Source organism: Trichomycterus rosablanca, chromosome 10 (genome assembly GCF_030014385.1).
Source record: "Trichomycterus rosablanca isolate fTriRos1 chromosome 10, fTriRos1.hap1, whole genome shotgun sequence".
Taxonomy (NCBI): Eukaryota; Metazoa; Chordata; class Actinopteri; order Siluriformes; family Trichomycteridae; genus Trichomycterus; species Trichomycterus rosablanca.
In genome coordinates, this window is record NC_085997.1 from 28,302,063 (window position 1) to 28,323,054 (window position 20,992).

Genomic DNA, 20,992 nt, shown 5'->3' on the forward strand with positions numbered 1-20,992 from the left:
GTGCTATGGAATCTGACCTTTTTTAATTCTGAGACACTTTTGAAACAGACCCTGGCTTTTGGACTTGTTGCTGATAACAGTCTGGATGGTCCTTTCCGTCTTTGGTCTGGAGCACACATCATCTATTTTTTTCAAAAAAGACCTGGAATGCTGATTCGTCTGACCACAATACACGTTTCCACTGTGTGATGGTCCATCCTAGACGACTTGGAGCCCAGAGAAGTCGACGCCGCTTCTGGACATGGTTAACATAAGGCTTCTTTTTTGCACAGTAAAGTTTTAAGTGGCATTTGTGCATGTAACTCTGTATTGTAGTGCTTGACAAAGGTTTGGCAAAGTGATCCCTCACCCATGTGGTTATATCAGCTATTGTTGAGTGGCGGTTCTTGATACAGTGCCGTCTGAGGGATTGAAGATCACAGGCGTTCAGCTTAAGCTTGTGCCCTTGGCCTTTACGCACTGAAATTCCTCCCGATTCCTTGAATGGTTTAATGATATTATGCACTGTAGAGGGAGAAATATACAAATCCCTTCCAATCTTTCTTTGAGGTACATTGTTTTTAAACATTTAAATAATTTTCTCACACATTTGTTGACAAACTGGAGATCCTCTGATCATCTTTGCTCATGAGAGACTCAGCCTTTCCTGGATGCTGCTTTTGTACCAAACCATGATTACAATCACCTGTTGACATCACCTGTTTGGTATCACATAATTATTTAGTTTTTTCACCTCATTACTAGCCCTAAACTGACCCCCATCCCAACTTTTTTTGGAATGCGTTGCAGGCCTGAAATGCAGGAATGGATATTTATTATTAAATGAAATGAAGCTGAGCAGACAAAACATTAAATATCTTGGGTTCAAACAGTCTGTAATGAAATAAAAGACAAAGTAAATGTAAGGAACACTGCATTTTTATTTTATCTGCAATTTCCATACTGTCCCAACTTTTTCTGATTTGGGGTTGTACATCATTACATTACCGAATAGGCCTTCAACATAAAAACCTTTAATAAATGATAAAGATCAAGGGCATCTTATTAGGTGGAGGTGATGGGTTTAAATGAAAATGTAATACAAGGGGGCTCATTTCTCTTTTCTTGCTGGTTTCAGGTTTATTCTGGTGGACAACTCACAAGACTGTCTGTATGAATGTTTCTATTTGACAAACATTGATAACAGTATTATGTTTTTGGTTTTTAAAACAGGTAATGATGTCTGAGGTGTAGCAGCGGCATCAGTACATAATCCATGTGACAACAACAAACATATTTTACTCAAACATTAGAGAACATCAGTATGTTGTAGGTACCTGAATAACAATTTGGCTAAAACTAAGATTATTTAAATTAAACTACCACTTTTGACCAGAAAATTTCAAATCACAATTGAAACATTAATCATCATCATTCTGTTTTGCACCTTATCACATTAAATTGACTAAGAGCTACGGCAGAATTACAACTATTCCATGTCCATGTCACCAGGGTGAAACGGTTAGGGTTTAATAAAGATTATGGGTGTGTTCGAAAAACCTAGTGAGCTGCCTTGCTGTCTTACTGCCTACGTAGGCAGCTGCCTAAGTAGAGAGGATTCTAATAAGTCATTGACTTATAAGGCAGGTTATTCAAACGCGCTACTTAGACAGCGATTCCACAGTTAGCCTCATGCCATTCAAACCAATCAATTGGATGAGGTGGCACAACGTGCTAGCATGTCAACTAACATCTCCGATCTCTGTGTACCGAAAATTGTTAAATTCGCTGACAAGCCCGAATTTGCAAATAAATACACTTGTGCAAGTTTATACAAATTAAAAATCAATAATAATTTATTTACGATTGAAAATTCGGTTTCTCCGCACCGTCCGCCATGTTTTAATTTTTCTGTGAGAAAAGTTGTGCCGAGCCGCTCAGGTGGAGCAGAGGTAAAAACACACGCTGCAACCAGAGCTGGATTTCGAGTACGTCGTATCGAATCCAGCTCTGCCTTGCCGGCTCGAGGCTGAGTGGCTGTATGAGCAACGATTGGCCGGTTGTTCAGTTGGGGGGCGGGACAAAGAGCCGGATGTGGGTCTCTCTCTGTCAGAATGCGATTACGACCTCTGCTGGCTGATTGGAGGTGCCTGCACAGAGATGAGGAAAGAGTGCTCTTAGGGTGTGTCTCTCTGCATGCAACGCTAGGTGGCGCCACACTCATCAATGTGTGGGTGGCAAAGATGCATCCGGCTTGCTGCTCATGTGTCGGAGGGGATGTGGGTTAGCTTCGATCTCCTCGGTCAGGACGGGGTTCGGCATAGACAGAGAGGAGGGCACGATGCAAATTGGACAACTGGACGCGCTAAAGGGGGAGAAAATGCAAAAAAGAAAAAAAAAAAGAAAAGTTGTGCCGCACTGAATGCTGGGATTGCCTTCACTGCTAAGGCAGCATCGGATGCTCCCTCGTTCTTGGGTCAAAATACAGTTGAAATTTTAAGACGTCTTACTAGTGAGCATATTAAGGCATCAAGGATTTCAAACAGCCTTCTTCTCGGGAGCGCACGTAGGATGACTTAAAATGCTGTTTATGTAGAGAGCGCACTAGGTTTTCGAACACACCCTTAATCACTACATCCATCCTATTATGGTGCTAACCGGTAATACACCCAGCCTCCCTCAGCCTGGTGTCTCATTTCTCCAAGTTCAGTCTCTCCCTCCTTGGGCTTTGTAAAGACAATACGATCATGCAGTCTGTTGGTCTGACCCTGCCAGAACTCGATCAGGAAAGGTCTGACAATGTAGCCTCCCCTACACACACACACAATAAAAAACATGAACTGCAGCAGTTTGTAGAATCAAAACGCATCATCAAGAAAACATTGTGTATTCCGGTATTTAACTATTTAACTGATTATTTAACTGATTATCCAGTAAGTGTCTGCAAAGTGGCACAACTGATAGAGTTGGTTCCACACATTAACATAAGTCTTGAAGACCCGTGTTTGATTCTTGCCCCAATTTCTCACTGGGTATTGACTGACAGTACTGACAGTTTAATCACATGCAGTTTGTATGAAATATACAGTCGAGTCACATTATTATGACCAATTCCTACTTTCAACAGTGGAAGCGTGTAGCTCATGAAGGAAGTCATGTTTCATGAGCTGGCTTGGTGGGTATATAAGGTGTGTGATAGGCTGCTGCCTACATATACTGTATATCCCTCATTGCGGTCATGGGTAAAAGTACTATGGGTAAAATTGTCTTCCCAGTAAGACAATGCGACACGTCACACAGCTAGAAATGTCCGACATTGGCTGGAAGACCATGACCAGGTACTCCCCTTGCCCCCTAATTCACCAGACTTTTTTTGAGCATCTGTGGGACCACCTCGATCATCATGATCACTCTATGCAGCTGTGGGATGCATTACAGCCAACATGACTCCAGATACCTGTGACAACCTACCAGGACCTTATTGAGTCACACCCAGCCCATCTAGCTGCTAGATTGGGAGGAAAATTGAGGGAAAATGCAAAAGTTCAGGGTTTTTCTGAAACAGTGAGGATCAGTTTCTCTCTGACATGTCAGTGCTTTGCTACTCTCTATTGCATATAAACAATTTGTCTCATTGGTGGTGCTTTGTAATGGTCAGTGACAAACTGGTTCAAAGTTCAATCAGGCTGAACTTTGAGTGTAGCTGAAGGCTGTGAGAAATGAGCATCAAAGAGTTAAACTTTCACAGCGCAAGGCCTGACTCGCTTCATAGGAAACAATGGTATGGTCAATACAAAAGTGGTTTAACCGTGTATTATGTAAATGCAACCTTAGTAAATATAAATGATGTTGAATTTGCAGAATGTATCAGTTTAACCAAAAAAGTCCTCAGTCATTGGTATGATCATCATGGCAACATGGCGGCACGGTGGCTAAGTGGGTAGCACTGTCGCCTCACAGAAAGAAGGTCCTGGGTTCGATCCCCAGGTGGGGCGGTCCGGGTCCTTTCTGTGTGGAGTTTGCATGTTCTCCCCGTGTCTGCGTGGGTTTCCCCCGGGTGCTCCGGGTTTCCTCCCACAGTCCAAAGACATGCAAGTGAGGTGAATTGGAGATACAAAATTGTCCATGACTGTGTTCGATATACAGTGGGGCCAAAAAGTATTTAGTCAGCCACTGATTGTGCAAGTTCTCCTACTTAGAAAGATGAGAGAGGTCTGTATTTTTCATCATAGGTACACTTCAACTATGAGAGACAAAATGAGAAAAAAAATCCAGGAAATCACATTGTAGGATTTTTAAAGAATTTATTTGTAAATTATGGTGGGAAATAAGTATTTGGTCAATAACAAAAGTTCAACTCAATACTTTGTAACATAACCTTTGTTGGCAATGACAGAGGTCAAACGTTTCCTGTAAGTCTTCACCAGGTTTGCACACACTGTAGCTGGTATTTTGGCCCATTCCTCCATGCAGATCTCCTCTAGTAAGTAAGTAAGTAAATTTTATTTATAAAGCACTCTTAAAACAACTTACGTTGACCAAAGTGCTGTACATCGAATAAGCATACATAACACAACAATATATTAAAAAAGTAAGAACCAAATAAAAAATACAGAGTAAGAGACAAAATAAAACAAATACAAATAGACTAAACAATTATAATTACCACGGCTCCTCACTGTTCAAATGCCAGCTTATAAAGGTATGTTTTTAGGAGTGATTTAAAAACAGCGGCCGAAGGTGCTTGTCGAATATTAGGAGGTAGAGTGTTCCATAGCCTCGGAGCATAAACTGCAAATGCACGATCACCTTTTAGCTTCAAACGAGCCCTAGGAACAGTCAACAAATTCTGAGTGGCTGATCTTAAAGATCGCTGTGCGGTTGCGGGAGAAAGCATACCACTGAGATAAGCCGGGGCTTGACCATTAAGCGCTTTAAAAACAAATAAAAGCACTTTAAAATGAATCCTGTGCTGAACAGGCAGCCAATGTAGTGAGGCAAGGACTGGTGTAATATGGTTTCTTTTCTTGGTATTAGTCAGTAACCTTGCTGCTGCATTCTGGACTACCTGCAAGCGCCGCAACAGAGACTGACTAATCCCAATATACAGAGAATTACAGTAGTCAATTCTTGCAGAAATGAATGCATGAATAACTTTTTCCAGGTCAGAATAGCAGAGAAAAGGCTTAATCTTCGCAATATTTCTGAGCTGGAAGAAGCTATTCCTTACCACAGAGTTGATTTGTTTATCAAATCGGAGGTCAGAGTCAAAGATAACACCAAGATTTCTCACAGATGTTTTGACACATGTAGACAAGTGACCAAGGTTATTGGAGACACTATTGATGTGATGAGGACCCCCAAAAACGATAACCTCTAGAGCAGTGATGTTTTGGGGCTGTCGCTGGGCAACACAGACTTTCAACTCCCTCCACAAATTTTCTATGGGGTTGAGGTCTGGAGACTGGCTAGGCCACTCCAGGACCTTGAAATGCTTTTTATTGTCATGCTGGAAGACCCAGCCACGTTCCATCTTCAATGCTCTCACTGATGGAAGGAGGTTTTGGCTTAAAATCTCACGATACATGGCCCCGTTCATTCTTCGTCCTGTCCCCTTTGCAGAAAAACAGCCCCAAAGCATGATGTTTCCACCCCCATGCTTCACAGTAGGTATGATGTACTTGCGATGCAACTCAGCCTCCAAACACGACGAGTTGAGTTTTTACCAAAAAGTTCCATTTTGGTTTCATCTGACCACATGATATTCTCCCAATCCTCTTCTGGATCATCCATATGCTCTCTGGCAAACTTCAGACGGGCCTGGACATGTACTGGCTTAAGCAGGGGGACACGCCTGGCACTGCAGGATTTGAGTCCCTCTCGGCGTAGTGTGTATACTGATGGTAGCCTTTGTTACAGACCTCTCTCATCTTTCTAAGTAGGAGAACTTGCACAATCAGTGGCTGACTAAATACTTTTTGGCCCCACTGTAACCTTGAGAAGTGAATGAACCTTGTGTAACGAGTAACTACCGTGTGTCTGTCATGAATGTAACCAAAGAGTGTAAAACATGACGTTAAAATCCAAATAAACAAACAAACAAATCATGGCAACATGGATCCTGTGAACTATGGTTCAAGCCTAGTGTGTAGATCCTAGGCTACACAGATATTAAATGCAGATATTAAATTGGTTAGGTTTAAATAGTTTAAACAGTTTGAGTGAGTTAATGTGTAAGTGAGTGGTGACATGGAATTAACTGGTTTTCCATTTTGGGGTTTATTCCTGTCTTGGGCTCAGTGTTTTTTGAAAGATTCAAAGCAAGCCTGATTAGGAGTGGTTAAAATGAAAGAACGTTTTATTATGCCTTCAATTAAACAAATAAAATATACAATGTTTTAACACATACCAATAATCTGGCATGGGAACTTCTGAGTCCTTGTGTTTCTCCTCCAACTCTGCATTCTTTTCATTTAGGTACTGATAACAGAACATTAAGGCAGGAATTATTCATTGTCTGCCACCTAGTAAGAAAGAAAAAGAGAATGCTAGAAATAATCGACTTGCCTGCCTGTTGGGTATCACACTGCTCTGCCTGCTCACCACTGCACCGATCTGACTGCTTTTAGGTCTTGAGTGGAAGTATTCGACAGAGCTCTGATGTGGAATTTTCTCTACAGTACCTTCAATACGAACCTACATGAACACAAAGTTAAGATTTTCATTATATGTTTACAATTGATAGGAAACAGACATTTTAAGACTTAAAGTCCAAACATGAACAGCATGATTATCATATTAGTAACATAACCAGAGAAGACATCATCATGTCACTGTAAATTTATGAGAAACCGGAGCCCAGGTGGCGCAGTGGGATATTCCACTAGCACACCAGCACCGAGATTCTAAACACCCCGGTTTGAATCTCAGCTCTGCTACTGGTCGGTTGGGTGCCATCTAGCGGGCACAATTGGCCGTGAACTGGCCAATTTGTGTCTGCTGGGTGGGGAAATGACCGGACCAAGTAGGTGGGGTGCAAGAACCCTGGTTAGCAGACCGAGGCACCTGTGCAGAAGCATGTGCGTAAAGAAGGGGTCCACTAGGACTGCGCACATGTCAGAGGGCACATGAGAGGCAATATACCCTCCTCGAACGCAATCAGGGATCCACAGCAGCAGAACACAAGCCGTAGCCTAGTGTTTACGGTACTGGACTAGTAATCAGAAGGTCACTGGTTCAAGCCCCACCACTGCCTGGTTGCTGCTGTTGGTCCCCCAAACAAAATCCTTAACCCTCAATTGCTCAATTGTAACTGTAATGTAAGTTGCTTTGGATAAAGGCATCTGCTAAATGCCGAAAATGTAAATGTAAGACAAACTGACTATGCTAAATTTGAGCAAAAGATAGAAAATGCATAAATAAATACAAAAAAATTTGAAGTAGCTTTTGTAAAAAAATCTTTAGGGTGACAGCTGCACAACAGGTAGTGTTAGTGCCAGACAGGCAAAGAGTACTTTTTTTTTTTTACCATGGTTACTGGCAAATTTTTGGGGGTTTCTAATCTTTTACCTTGTGTTTAGTTTTTTCTAAAACAGGACTTTGTTTCAGCACCAATGTAAGATAAAATAATACATAAATTAAGTACTTTTAAAACTTGAATATTGGTGATGCGTTACCAAATAAGCTTTTTTCACTTCAGTGTGACAGTTTACACTGACTGCCTGTTATATTTTGCATTGCTGCTTATGTCGTCCAAACTCCAGAATAGTTCTGACATATCTTGCTGATCTATGGAAACAGTATAGCTCAGCCTAACCCTTTGCTCAGACAAGGTGAGATTACAGTGAATCCCTAGAACCTACACTTACTCATTTACATCTAGGCACTATTTCGTGTGGCCAGATAATTTTTTTCATGTTTTTGTGAAGTAGGAGGAAACCAGAGTATGCAGAGGAAATCCAAGTAGACACAAAGAGCACATGCAAAACTCTCCACATAAAGTGTTTCAGGGAACACTGGGAGCCTGGTACAACACAGTTCCCATTGTATCATTGTGTCACCAGCTAGGTCAATAAAGTATTATAGTAGTTACTATTGCATAGCTACTCTAACTGCCCAGGTGGTGCAGTGGTCTACACAGACATGATTGGATGTGCCTGGTGGGGATAGCTAAAGCCCTGCGTCCAGTGTTTACTGGTGAAAGTCAACTGGCTTACGCAACTGTGTCTGTACCCACCTGTCTATTCAGTGGTTCCCAGTAGAACATGAGGCAGGCATGAGGATTGCTCTCCTAGGAAAATTAATTAGAGAGTACCATGTAAGAATCATTGTGAACATAAAAAACTAGAATGAAAGGGAAACATTCAAGTAGTGCATAAGAAACTACTATGTAGGGCTGAGAAAACTCACCAGTTCTTTACCTTTACGGCTTTCAAAGTTTGTGAAAAAGCGAAAACCTTCACTGTTGTAGCCTTTCAGCAGTACCATTCTAGCAGAGGGCTTCCCGTCTCTTCACACAACACAGCAAGCAATGGTCAGGCCACATCAGTATGGAATAATTAGCAAATAAATCAGTCACAATGTAATCTAGCTATTAACATATGAATTTGTAATATTCAACAGTGTATTACTTTGAAAAAAATCTTACTTGGTGGCTGTTGCAATGCACATGGCATTGGCTTCGCCAATTTCTGGGCACTTGGTAGCTTGTTCAAACCACTCGCCAAACTGCTTTATAGGGTCAAGGGATTTGAGATGATCCTCTTCAAAGGACTTCAAGAAACATGACAAAAACAAACCTATTAATGTTATTAAATCCTAATTCACAAGCAGGAAACATCTATAAAAGAGCTGGTACAATGAACACCCTGATATGTTCTACATTTCAACATGACAAATAATGGGCAACTAAAAATAATAATAAAATAAATAGTGAGCCCCTAAACTACAGGTGAATTACCCCAAAATTATAGAATGTTTTAAAAGACAACAGCACCATATGAGACAGATGCCCCCATCCAGCAACACAGTATTAACCCCAGCACACAGTAACAACCTCAGTACAGTGTCAACCCCAGTACACAGTAGGAACCTCAGTACAATGTCAACCCCAGTACACAATACCAACCCCAGAACGCAGTATCAACCCCAGTACACGGACAGTATCAACCCCAGTACACGGACAGTATCAACCCCAGTACACGGACAGTATCAACCCCAGTACACGGACAGTATCAATCCCAGTATCAACCCAGTACACTGTATCAACCCCAGTACACAGACAGTATCAACACCAGTATATAGTATCAACCTCAGTACATAGTATCAACCCCAGTACACAGAATTACCCCCAGTACACAGTACCAACCTCATTATACAGAATCAACCCCAGTACACAGTACCAACCTCAGTACACAGTATCAACCCCAGTACACAGTATCATCCCCAATACACGGTATTAACCACAGTACACAGTATCAACCCCAGCACACAGTATCATCCCCAGTACACGGTATTAACCACAGTACACAGTACCAACTCCAGTACACAGTACCAACCTCAGTACAGTGTCAACTCCAGTACACAGTATCAACTCCAGTACAGTGTCAACCCCAGTACACAGTACCAACCTCACTCAGTACAGTGTCAACCCCAGTACACAGTACCAACCTCACCCAGTACAGTGTCAACCCCAGTACACAGTACCAACCTCACCCAGTACAGTGTCAACCCCAGTACACAGTATCAACCTCAGTACAGTGTCAACTCCAGTACACAGTACCAAGTCCAGTACAGTGTCAACCCCAGTACACAGTATCAACCTCAGTACAGTGTCAACCCCAGTACACAGTACCAACCTCACTCAGTACAGTGTCACAAACAAACCTATTAATGTTATTAAATCCTAATTCACAAGCAGGAAACATCTATAAAAGAGCTGGTACAATGAACACCCTGATATGTTCTACATTTCAACATGACAAATAATGGGCAACTAAAAATAATAATAAAATAAATAGTGAGCCCCTAAACTACAGGTGAATTACCCCAAAATTATAGAATGTTTTAAAAGACAACAGCACCATATGAGACAGATGCCCCCATCCAGCAACACAGTATTAACCCCAGCACACAGTAACAACCTCAGTACAGTGTCAACCCCAGTACACAGTAGGAACCTCAGTACAATGTCAACCCCAGTACACAATATCAACCCCAGAACGCAGTATCAACCCCAGTACACGGACAGTATCAACCCCAGTACACGGACAGTATCAACCCCAGTACACGGACAGTATCAATCCCAGTATCAACCCAGTACACTGTATCAACCCCAGTACACAGACAGTATCAACACCAGTATATAGTATCAACCTCAGTACATAGTATCAACCCCAGTACACAGAATTACCCCCAGTACACAGTACCAACCTCATTATACAGAATCAACCGCAGTACACAGTACCAACCTCAGTACACAGTATCAACCCCAGTACACAGTATCATCCCCAATACACGGTATTAACCACAGTACACAGTATCAACCCCAGCACACAGTATCATCCCCAGTACACGGTATTAACCACAGTACACAGTACCAACTCCAGTACACAGTACCAACCTCAGTACAGTGTCAACTCCAGTACACAGTATCAACTCCAGTACAGTGTCAACCCCAGTACACAGTACCAACCTCACTCAGTACAGTGTCAACCCCAGTACACAGTACCAACCTCACCCAGTACAGTGTCAACCCCAGTACACAGTACCAACCTCACCCAGTACAGTGTCAACCCCAGTACACAGTATCAACCTCAGTACAGTGTCAACTCCAGTACACAGTACCAACCCCAGTACAGTGTCAACCCCAGTACACAGTATCAACCTCAGTACAGTGTCAACCCCAGTACACAGTACCAACCTCACTCAGTACAGTGTCACAAACAAACCTATTAATGTTATTAAATCCTAATTCACAAGCAGGAAACATCTATAAAAGAGCTGGTACAATGAACACCCTGATATGTTCTACATTTCAACATGACAAATAATGGGCAACTAAAAATAATAATTAAATAAATAGTGAGCCCCTAAACTACAGGTGAATTACCCCAAAATTATAGAATGTTTTAAAAGACAACAGCACCATATGAGACAGATGCCCCCATCCAGCAACACAGTATTAACCCCAGCACACAGTAACAACCTCAGTACAGTGTCAACCCCAGTACACAGTAGGAACCTCAGTACAATGTCAACCCCAGTACACAATACCAACCCCAGAACGCAGTATCAACCCCAGTACACGGACAGTATCAACCCCAGTACACGGACAGTATCAACCCCAGTACACGGACAGTATCAACCCCAGTACACGGACAGTATCAATCCCAGTATCAACCCAGTACACTGTATCAACCCCAGTACACAGACAGTATCAACACCAGTATATAGTATCAACCTCAGTACATAGTATCAACCCCAGTACACAGAATTACCCCCAGTACACAGTACCAACCTCATTATACAGAATCAACCCCAGTACACAGTACCAACCTCAGTACACAGTATCAACCCCAGTACACAGTATCATCCCCAATACACGGTATTAACCACAGTACACAGTATCAACCCCAGCACACAGTATCATCCCCAGTACACGGTATTAACCACAGTACACAGTACCAACTCCAGTACACAGTACCAACCTCAGTACAGTGTCAACTCCAGTACACAGTATCAACTCCAGTACAGTGTCAACCCCAGTACACAGTACCAACCTCACTCAGTACAGTGTCAACCCCAGTACACAGTACCAACCTCACCCAGTACAGTGTCAACCCCAGTACACAGTACCAACCTCACCCAGTACAGTGTCAACCCCAGTACACAGTATCAACCTCAGTACAGTGTCAACTCCAGTACACAGTACCAAGTCCAGTACAGTGTCAACCCCAGTACACAGTATCAACCTCAGTACAGTGTCAACCCCAGTACACAGTACCAACCTCACTCAGTACAGTGTCACAAACAAACCTATTAATGTTATTAAATCCTAATTCACAAGCAGGAAACATCTATAAAAGAGCTGGTACAATGAACACCCTGATATGTTCTACATTTCAACATGACAAATAATGGGCAACTAAAAATAATAATAAAATAAATAGTGAGCCCCTAAACTACAGGTGAATTACCCCAAAATTATAGAATGTTTTAAAAGACAACAGCACCATATGAGACAGATGCCCCCATCCAGCAACACAGTATTAACCCCAGCACACAGTAACAACCTCAGTACAGTGTCAACCCCAGTACACAGTAGGAACCTCAGTACAATGTCAACCCCAGTACACAATACCAACCCCAGAACGCAGTATCAACCCCAGTACACGGACAGTATCAACCCCAGTACACGGACAGTATCAACCCCAGTACACGGACAGTATCAACCCCAGTACACGGACAGTATCAATCCCAGTATCAACCCAGTACACTGTATCAACCCCAGTACACAGACAGTATCAACACCAGTATATAGTATCAACCTCAGTACATAGTATCAACCCCAGTACACAGAATTACCCCCAGTACACAGTACCAACCTCATTATACAGAATCAACCGCAGTACACAGTACCAACCTCAGTACACAGTATCAACCCCAGTACACAGTATCATCCCCAATACACGGTATTAACCACAGTACACAGTATCAACCCCAGCACACAGTATCATCCCCAGTACACGGTATTAACCACAGTACACAGTACCAACTCCAGTACACAGTACCAACCTCAGTACAGTGTCAACTCCAGTACACAGTATCAACTCCAGTACAGTGTCAACCCCAGTACACAGTACCAACCTCACTCAGTACAGTGTCAACCCCAGTACACAGTACCAACCTCACCCAGTACAGTGTCAACCCCAGTACACAGTACCAACCTCACCCAGTACAGTGTCAACCCCAGTACACAGTATCAACCTCAGTACAGTGTCAACTCCAGTACACAGTACCAACCCCAGTACAGTGTCAACCCCAGTACACAGTATCAACCTCAGTACAGTGTCAACCCCAGTACACAGTACCAACCTCACTCAGTACAGTGTCACAAACAAACCTATTAATGTTATTAAATCCTAATTCACAAGCAGGAAACATCTATAAAAGAGCTGGTACAATGAACACCCTGATATGTTCTACATTTCAACATGACAAATAATGGGCAACTAAAAATAATAATTAAATAAATAGTGAGCCCCTAAACTACAGGTGAATTACCCCAAAATTATAGAATGTTTTAAAAGACAACAGCACCATATGAGACAGATGCCCCCATCCAGCAACACAGTATTAACCCCAGCACACAGTAACAACCTCAGTACAGTGTCAACCCCAGTACACAGTAGGAACCTCAGTACAATGTCAACCCCAGTACACAATACCAACCCCAGAACGCAGTATCAACCCCAGTACACGGACAGTATCAACCCCAGTACACGGACAGTATCAACCCCAGTACACGGACAGTATCAACACCAGTACACGGACAGTATCAATCCCAGTATCAACCCAGTACACTGTATCAACCCCAGTACACAGACAGTATCAACACCAGTATATAGTATCAACCTCAGTACATAGTATCAACCCCAGTACACAGTACCAACCTCATTATACAGAATCAACCCCAGTACACAGTACCAACCTCAGTACACAGTATCAACCCCAGTACACAGTATCAACCCCAGTACACAGTATCAACTTAGGGCTGGGCGATATATCGATATTTTAAAAATATCGATATATTTTCATACGCGATATAAGATAAGACAATATCGCATATATCGATATAAATGTTGCGTTCCAGTTAGATCCGACAGTTCGTCTTTCTCTTCTCCCAGTTTGTCTCTGCACATGTTCACCTGCCCCGCCCCTCTCCCTCACTGAACACAACTCCCCCCTCCCCACCGCTTCACCAGTAAGTCCTGCAGGCAGCGATAGCATGGAGACGGATAAAGACACGACAGAAGCTATCGAGAGGAGCTGTTTACTAAAAAGAAAAATAATGACTAATTTTGTAATTATTTGGAGACGGTTCGAATTCAAAGTGTCAGATGAGCAGCAGAATAATGTATTCTGTAGAGAACGCCGAAAACAAGTCCAGATAAAAGGTTCCAGCTCCGTGTACCTTCATTCGTTTTTCACTTCAAATCCCAAAGTTAAAAAACAAGAAAACGAGTCGTTATTCGTTTCAAAAACCAACACAAGCGCATGCACGCGCTGACATGCACGTATTTACTTCACATTAAGTGTTGAGAAAGTAATAATAACGTAACGGTGCGTCTCCTGTTCTTCTGACTCTTGTGTTTGTATATGTGATGTGCATATATTTGCTCTATCTGTAAAAACAAACATTATGGGGATTTCTGTACTGGATGTTGTACGTGGTCGTGTTAGTTTATACTGGACGATCGCCCGACGACCGACACGTCATTTATTTATTTATCTTCTATTATAGTATTTCTTGTTGTCGGCCAGTAAACAACCAAACATTATTAAATTGCATGAACTAACTCTGCAGTAAACAAGGAGCAAACAGCAATTAAACAGCAAATAAAGCTGTTAAATAATAATAAAGTGCATGAAGAAGAACGCTGATTAAAATGCATTAAATGTTGTAATAGTTACACAGTAACATGAACGATTAGTTCTGCCTGTATTACAGAACTGAGTTCTATACAGTAAAAGAAAATATTAATGTAAATGTTAATGTTGTGGCGACATATACATAAAATAATGTATAAAGTCCAAACATGGGGGGGTGGGGGTTAACGAGGGGTTTACTTTAACGGGGTTTTACTTTTAATGTCACACAAGCTCAGCCGGAAACCGTGTCATTCCAACATCTTCCCTACACACTCGCTCCCTGCGCCCTATAGTACACTTAACATTCTTAAAGGGCCAGACAATATATTTGTAATTCACGTTAGACAACAGGAGATGCCTTAGAACAGTGGTTCTCAAACTTTTTAGACCAAGTACCACCCATTATCAAACCAAAACTTCCAAGTACCACCTATGTTTCTCATCACAGAACCACATATGGCACACATTAATTAGGTGTGTGTGTATATATTAGTGGTGGGAATTATGGCTTCTTGAAGGGAGCCGGATCTTTTGGCTCGGTTCCTTTTAAAGAGCCGTTCAAAGAAATGGCTCTTTGTTCTTCGGGAGGCGCTACTTGGTAAACTATAAGACACCCCCGATATTAATATCAAATTTTGCTACCTTGCCTTAAATGAATTCCTAATTCAAACAACACTTAAACGAGAAAAAAAAGTTACTTCAAAAGGAAAAAAACTACAGAGAAGATACGTACTGTGATTGCATCGCATTAAGTTTCAGAACAATCCTCTCTTGTGCAGAGATGTGACTGTTTGTTTCTGCTTTAAAACATAAGCGCCATGAAATAATCAGATTTAACACAATTAAACAAGTTTATAGTTTATTTCTCAATTATTTGCCATTATACTACTAGCTCTCTCTCTCTCTCTCTCTCTCTGTGTGTGTGTGTGTGTGTGTGTGTGTGTGTGTGTGTGTCGCTCTCCGTGATACTGAAAGTGTTTCGGATTTGAATATCGACAATAAACAGCTCTTATTACAATTTACGATTAATTCCCTCTACTGATGTGAAGCTGAATGGGTGGATTACAGTCTAGAACTGCGCAGAAATAAAAGACTCGGTTCCTTTCGTTCATTTCAAAGATCCGTTCAATAGAATCGGATCGTTCGCGAACGACTCATCACTAGTATATCTGCAGTTACCACTGACCATTTCAGTGAGTGCGCCTGTTTAGCGGAGCAGCCTCGTGATGTCAGGAACGAGATCAGTGAGATTCAAACGCAGATCTGCTCTGATAAAAGCAAGAGAGCTACTGATAACTTTTCTGATAACTTTACTGATAACTTTACTGATAACTTTTCTGATAACTTTACTGATAACTTTACTGATAACTTTTCTGATAACTTTTCTGATAACTTTACTGATAACTTTACTGATAACTTTTCTGATAACTTTTCTGATAACTTTACTGATAACTTTTCTGATAACTTTTCTGATAACTTTACTGATAACTTTACTGATAACTTTACTGATAACTTTTCTGATAACTTTTCTGATAACTTTACTGATAACTTTACTGATAACTTTTCTGATAACTTTTCTGATAACTTTACTGATAACTTTACTGATAACTTTACTGATAACTTTTCTGATAACTTTACTGATAACTTTACTGATAACTTTTCTGAAATTTCGAGATGGAAACCGCGAACGTGAAGTATAGACGTAATGAAGTACGGTGGCTGCGTAGCCCCGAATATTTTTAAAAACACATTCGTTTTAATTAAACTGATTTTATTAAAACAGAATTATAAGAACTTTGAAACAGATTTTATTAGTAATTTCCACATTTTGTTTCATTTTTTTTTTTTTTTTATAATTATTAAATTATTTATTTTTTCGGTGCATGTAATTACTTTTCCGAGATTATCTGGCGTACCACCTCGTGCTGCTTCACGTACCACCAGTGGTACGCGTACCACAGTTTGAGAACCACTGCCTTAGAAAACAACTTTTTTTTTTCTTAGAATAGCTCTTTTTTTTTTTTTTAAGCAAAAATAATTCTTGTGTGAAGCTTCCCCAGCATGAATATTAATAAAAGTGCCTGTAAAAAAATTGGAACATGTAGCTTTGTCTCAGAAGTGTCTTTTTGTTATTACCTTATGGAATAAAAAAATATCGAGATATATATCGTATATCGCCATTCAGAAAAAAATATCGAGATATAATTTTTGATCCATATCGCCCAGCCCTAGTATCAACCCCAGTACACAGTACCAACCCCAGTACCAACCCCAGTACCAACCCCAGCACACAGTGTAAACCCCAGTACAGTATCAACCCCAGTACAGTGTCAACCCTAGTACACAGTACCAACCCCAGTACACAGTATCAAGCCCAGTACACAGTATCAACCCCAGTACACAGTACCAACCCCAGTACACAGTATCAACCCCAGTACAGTGTCAACCCCAGTACAGTGTCAACCCCAGTACACAGTACCAACCCCAGTACACAGTATCAACCCCAGTACACAGTACCAACCCCAGTACACAGTACCAACCCCAGTACCAACCCCAGCACACAGTGTAAACCCCAGTACACAGTATCAACCTCAGTACACAGTACCAACCCCAGTACCAACCCCAGCACACAGTGTAAACCCCAGTACACAGTATCAACCTCAGTACACAGTATCAACCCCAGTACACAGTACCAACCCCAGTACACAGTACCAACCCCAGTACCAACCCCAGCACACAGTGTAAACCCCAGTACACAGTATCAACCCCAGTACACAGTACCAACCCCAGTACCAACCCCAGCACACGGTATTAACCACAGTACACAGTATCATCCCCAGTACACGGTATTAACCACAGTACACAGTACCAACTCCAGTACACAGTACCAACCTCAGTACAGTGTCAACTCCAGTACACAGTATCAACTCCAGTACACAGTATCAACCTCAGTACAGTGTCAACCCCAGTACACAGTACCAACCTCCAGTACACAGTATCAACCCCAGTACAGTGTCAACCCCAGTACACAGTATCAACCTCAGTACAGTGTCAACCCCAGTACACAGTACCAACCTCACTCAGTACAGTGTCAACTCCAGTACACAGTATCAACCCCAGTACAGTGTCAACCCCAGTACACAGTATCAACCTCAGTACAGTGTCAACCCCAGTACACAGTACCAACCTCACTCAGTACAGTGTCAACTCCAGTACACAGTATCAACCCCAGTACAGTGTCAACCCCAGTACACAGTATCAACCTCAGTACAGTGTCAACCCCAGTACACAGTACCAACCTCCAGTACACAGTATCAACCCCAGTACAGTGTCAACCCCAGTACACAGTATCAACCTCAGTACAGTGTCAACCCCAGTACACAGTACCAACCTCACTCAGTACAGTGTCAACTCCAGTACACAGTATCAACCCCAGTACAGTGTCAACCCCAGTACACAGTATCAACCTCAGTACAGTGTCAACCCCAGTACACAGTACCAACCTCACTCAGTACAGTGTCAACTCCAGTACACAGTATCAACCCCAGTACAGTGTCAACCCCAGTACACAGTATCAACCTCAGTACAGTGTCAACCCCAGTACACAGTAGCAACCCCAGTACACAGTAGCAACCCCAGTACACAGTATCAACCTCAGTACACAGTATCAACCTCAGTACACAGTATCAACCTCAGTACAGTGTCAACCCCAGTACACAGTATCAGCCTCAGTACAGTGTCAACCCCAGTACACAGTACCAACCTCACTCAGTACAGTGTCAACTCCAGTACACAGTATCAACCCCAGTACAGTGTCAACCCCAGTACTGTCATATCTAATGAATCTTTTCTAGATCATTGATCAGGTCAACACACTCTAAGCGGTTTATTAAAAAGTTGCAAAGAAATCAGCTCTCCCCAGGCTCTCAGGCTGCAGCGTACACAGTACCAACCCCAGTACACAGTACCAACCCCAGTACCAACCCCAGTACCAACCCCAGCACACAGTGTCAACCCCAGTACACAGTATCAACCTCAGTACACAGTATCATCCCCAATACACGGTATTAACCACAGTACACAGTATCAACCCCAGCACACAGTATCATCCCCAGTACACGGTATTAACCACAGTACACAGTACCAACTCCAGTACACAGTACCAACCCCAGTACAGTGTCAACCCCAGTACACAGTACCAACCTCACTCAGTACAGTGTCAACTCCAGTACACAATATCAACCCCAGTACAGTGTCAACCCCAGTACTGTCATATCTAATGAATCTTTTCTAGATCATTGATCAGGTCAACACACTCATTTTAAAATAAGCGGTTTATTAAAAAGTTGCAAAGAAATCAGCTCTCCCCAGGCTCTCAGGCTGCAGCGTTCTGAGTCTTCACCCCTCGTGGGAAGTTGAAGCACAGACCCCGTACTGTGCATGCAAAAAGTTTTTATACCCCTTGCCAAAACCTTCTGCTCGCAAAGTGACACGTACCCCTAGTCACCAACCGGTCCTAACTGGTTTTTTTTCTTCTGGCTTTTAGCTGGTTTATGGTTTTACCAAATTTTTAGGGGTGTGTGTGTGCGCAGCTGTTACGGAGAGCAGGATGTGCCTAAGGCTGAGGAATTTAACGCTCGCACACCCCTTTATATGGGGTTGTTCTGTACCACGAGTTATTTACCACAAATTTTATTAGGCACAGTACACAGTATCAACCTCAGTACAGTGTCAACCCCAGTACACAGTACCAACCTCAGTACAGTGCCAACCCCAGTACACAGTACCAACCTCACTCAGTACAGTGTCAACTCCAGTACACAGTATCAACTTCACTCAGTACAGTGTCAACTCCAGTACACAGTACCAACCTCACTCAGTACAGTGTCAACTCCAGTACACAGTACCAACCTCACTCAGTACAGTGTCAACTCCAGTACATAGTACCAACCTCACTCAGTACAGTGTCAACTCCAGTACACAGTACCAACCTCACTCAGTACAGTGTCAACTCCAGTACACAGTATCAACCTCAGTACAGTGCCAACTCCAGTACACAGTACCAACCTCCAGTACACAGTATCAACCCCAGTACAGTGTCAACTCCAGTACACAGTACCAACCTCACTCAGTACAGTGTCAACTCCAGTACATAGTACCAACCTCACTCAGTACAGTGTCAACTCCAGTACACAGTACCAACCTCACTCAGTACAGTGTCAACTCCAGTACACAGTATCAACCTCAGTACAGTGCCAACTCCAGTACACAGTGTCAACCTCACTCAGTACAGTGTCAACTCCAGTACACAGTATCAACCTCAGTACAGTGTCAACCCCAGTACACAGTACCAACCTCACTCAGTACAGTGTCAACTCCAGTACACAGTATCAACCCCAGTACAGTGTCAACCCCAGTACACAGTATCAACCTCAGTACAGTGTAAACCCCAGTACACAGTAGCAACCCCAGTACACAGTAGCAACCCCAGTACAGTATCAACCCCAGTACAGTGTCAACCCCAGTACACAGTACCAACCTCACTCAGTACAGTGTCAACTCCAGTACACAGTATCAACCCCAGTACAGTGTCAACCCCAGTACACAGTATCAACCTCAGTACAGTGTCAACCCCAGTACACAGTAGCAACCCCAGTACACAGTAGCAACCCCAGTACAGTATCAACCACAGTACACAGTATCAACCCCAGCACACAGACAGTATCAACCCCAATACACAGTATCAACCCCAGACAAAATGATGGTCAAAGGTCTGCCTCACTACTGTACCTCTTTGTCGCATTTGTACTTCTTTCTCATGTTACTCAGATCCATGATTGTGCTGCCACTTGTCGATTTGGTGCAGAAACAGGGTGCAAATGCAGCACGGTGGTGAAGAGACAGGGAAAATGCAGGTGTGATCGCTTTCCCAATAAACTTCAACCTGCTGTACATCAACAAATGTCTCATGCTGTTGGGACCTGACGTAACCAGATCATGACGTAGTTACGTAAAATGTTAAAAAACAACAATTAAAAAAAACCTGGCACAAGAATATTAATTATAATTATAAATGATAACATTTCTTGTTTCGTTTTTAAATTATTTTGACAGCACGTAACGTCTCTAATTTGACGGCGTTTTCAAGCTGCGCAGGTTATGCAGATCTATAAATCATTTCCACACAATCGTCTTGGAAGGTAATGTTATGCTAATCGAATAATACTGCGCACCAGAGCGGTAGAGAGAACAGAGTGGCGACACTCCCATAGGAAACCGTTGTAACGGGGGCGGGACATTTTTCTGCGCAGCTTCCGGGTTGTGGAGCTCTGAATAGTTCCAAACATCCCATAGAGCCCCA

General features: G+C 42.4%; 1 protein-coding gene across 2 annotated transcripts; it reads right to left on the reverse strand.

Moving 5' to 3' along the window:
- Positions 1 to 902: 902 nt before the first annotated feature.
- On the reverse strand, positions 903 to 20,593 carry pnpo (pyridoxamine 5'-phosphate oxidase). 2 transcript variants are annotated; one of them, XM_063003075.1, is made up of 7 exons: positions 20,422 to 20,593; positions 8,627 to 8,751; positions 8,389 to 8,488; positions 8,216 to 8,269; positions 6,547 to 6,675; positions 6,389 to 6,459; positions 903 to 2,790 (listed from the first exon to the last, which is right to left on the reverse strand). In XM_063003075.1, exons 1-7 carry the CDS (start codon positions 20,584 to 20,586, stop codon positions 2,625 to 2,627), a joined length of 810 nt encoding a protein of 269 aa, XP_062859145.1. In that variant the 5' UTR covers positions 20,587 to 20,593; the 3' UTR covers positions 903 to 2,624. The 2 variants fall into 2 exon arrangements, with proteins under 2 accessions (XP_062859145.1, XP_062859146.1); XM_063003076.1 differs by lacking the exon at positions 20,422 to 20,593 and adding an exon at positions 14,174 to 14,372.
- Between the last annotated feature and the right edge of the window lie 399 nt (positions 20,594 to 20,992).

What these genes read in the sequence shown, in the direction of transcription:
- pnpo (XM_063003075.1), bottom strand. Translation starts at nt 20,586, where the DNA reads ATGTACAGCAGGTTGAAGTTTATTGGGAAAGCGATCACACCTGCATTT. An exon ending in GGGAACCACTGAATAGACAG is followed by an intron (nt 6,676 to 8,215) that starts GTGGGTACAGAC and finishes GTGTTCATGTAG; the next exon opens with GTTCGTATTGAAGGTACTGT. An exon ending in GTTCCCATGCCAGATTATTG is followed by an intron (nt 2,791 to 6,388) that starts GTATGTGTTAAA and finishes GTGTGTGTGTAG; the next exon opens with GGGAGGCTACATTGTCAGAC.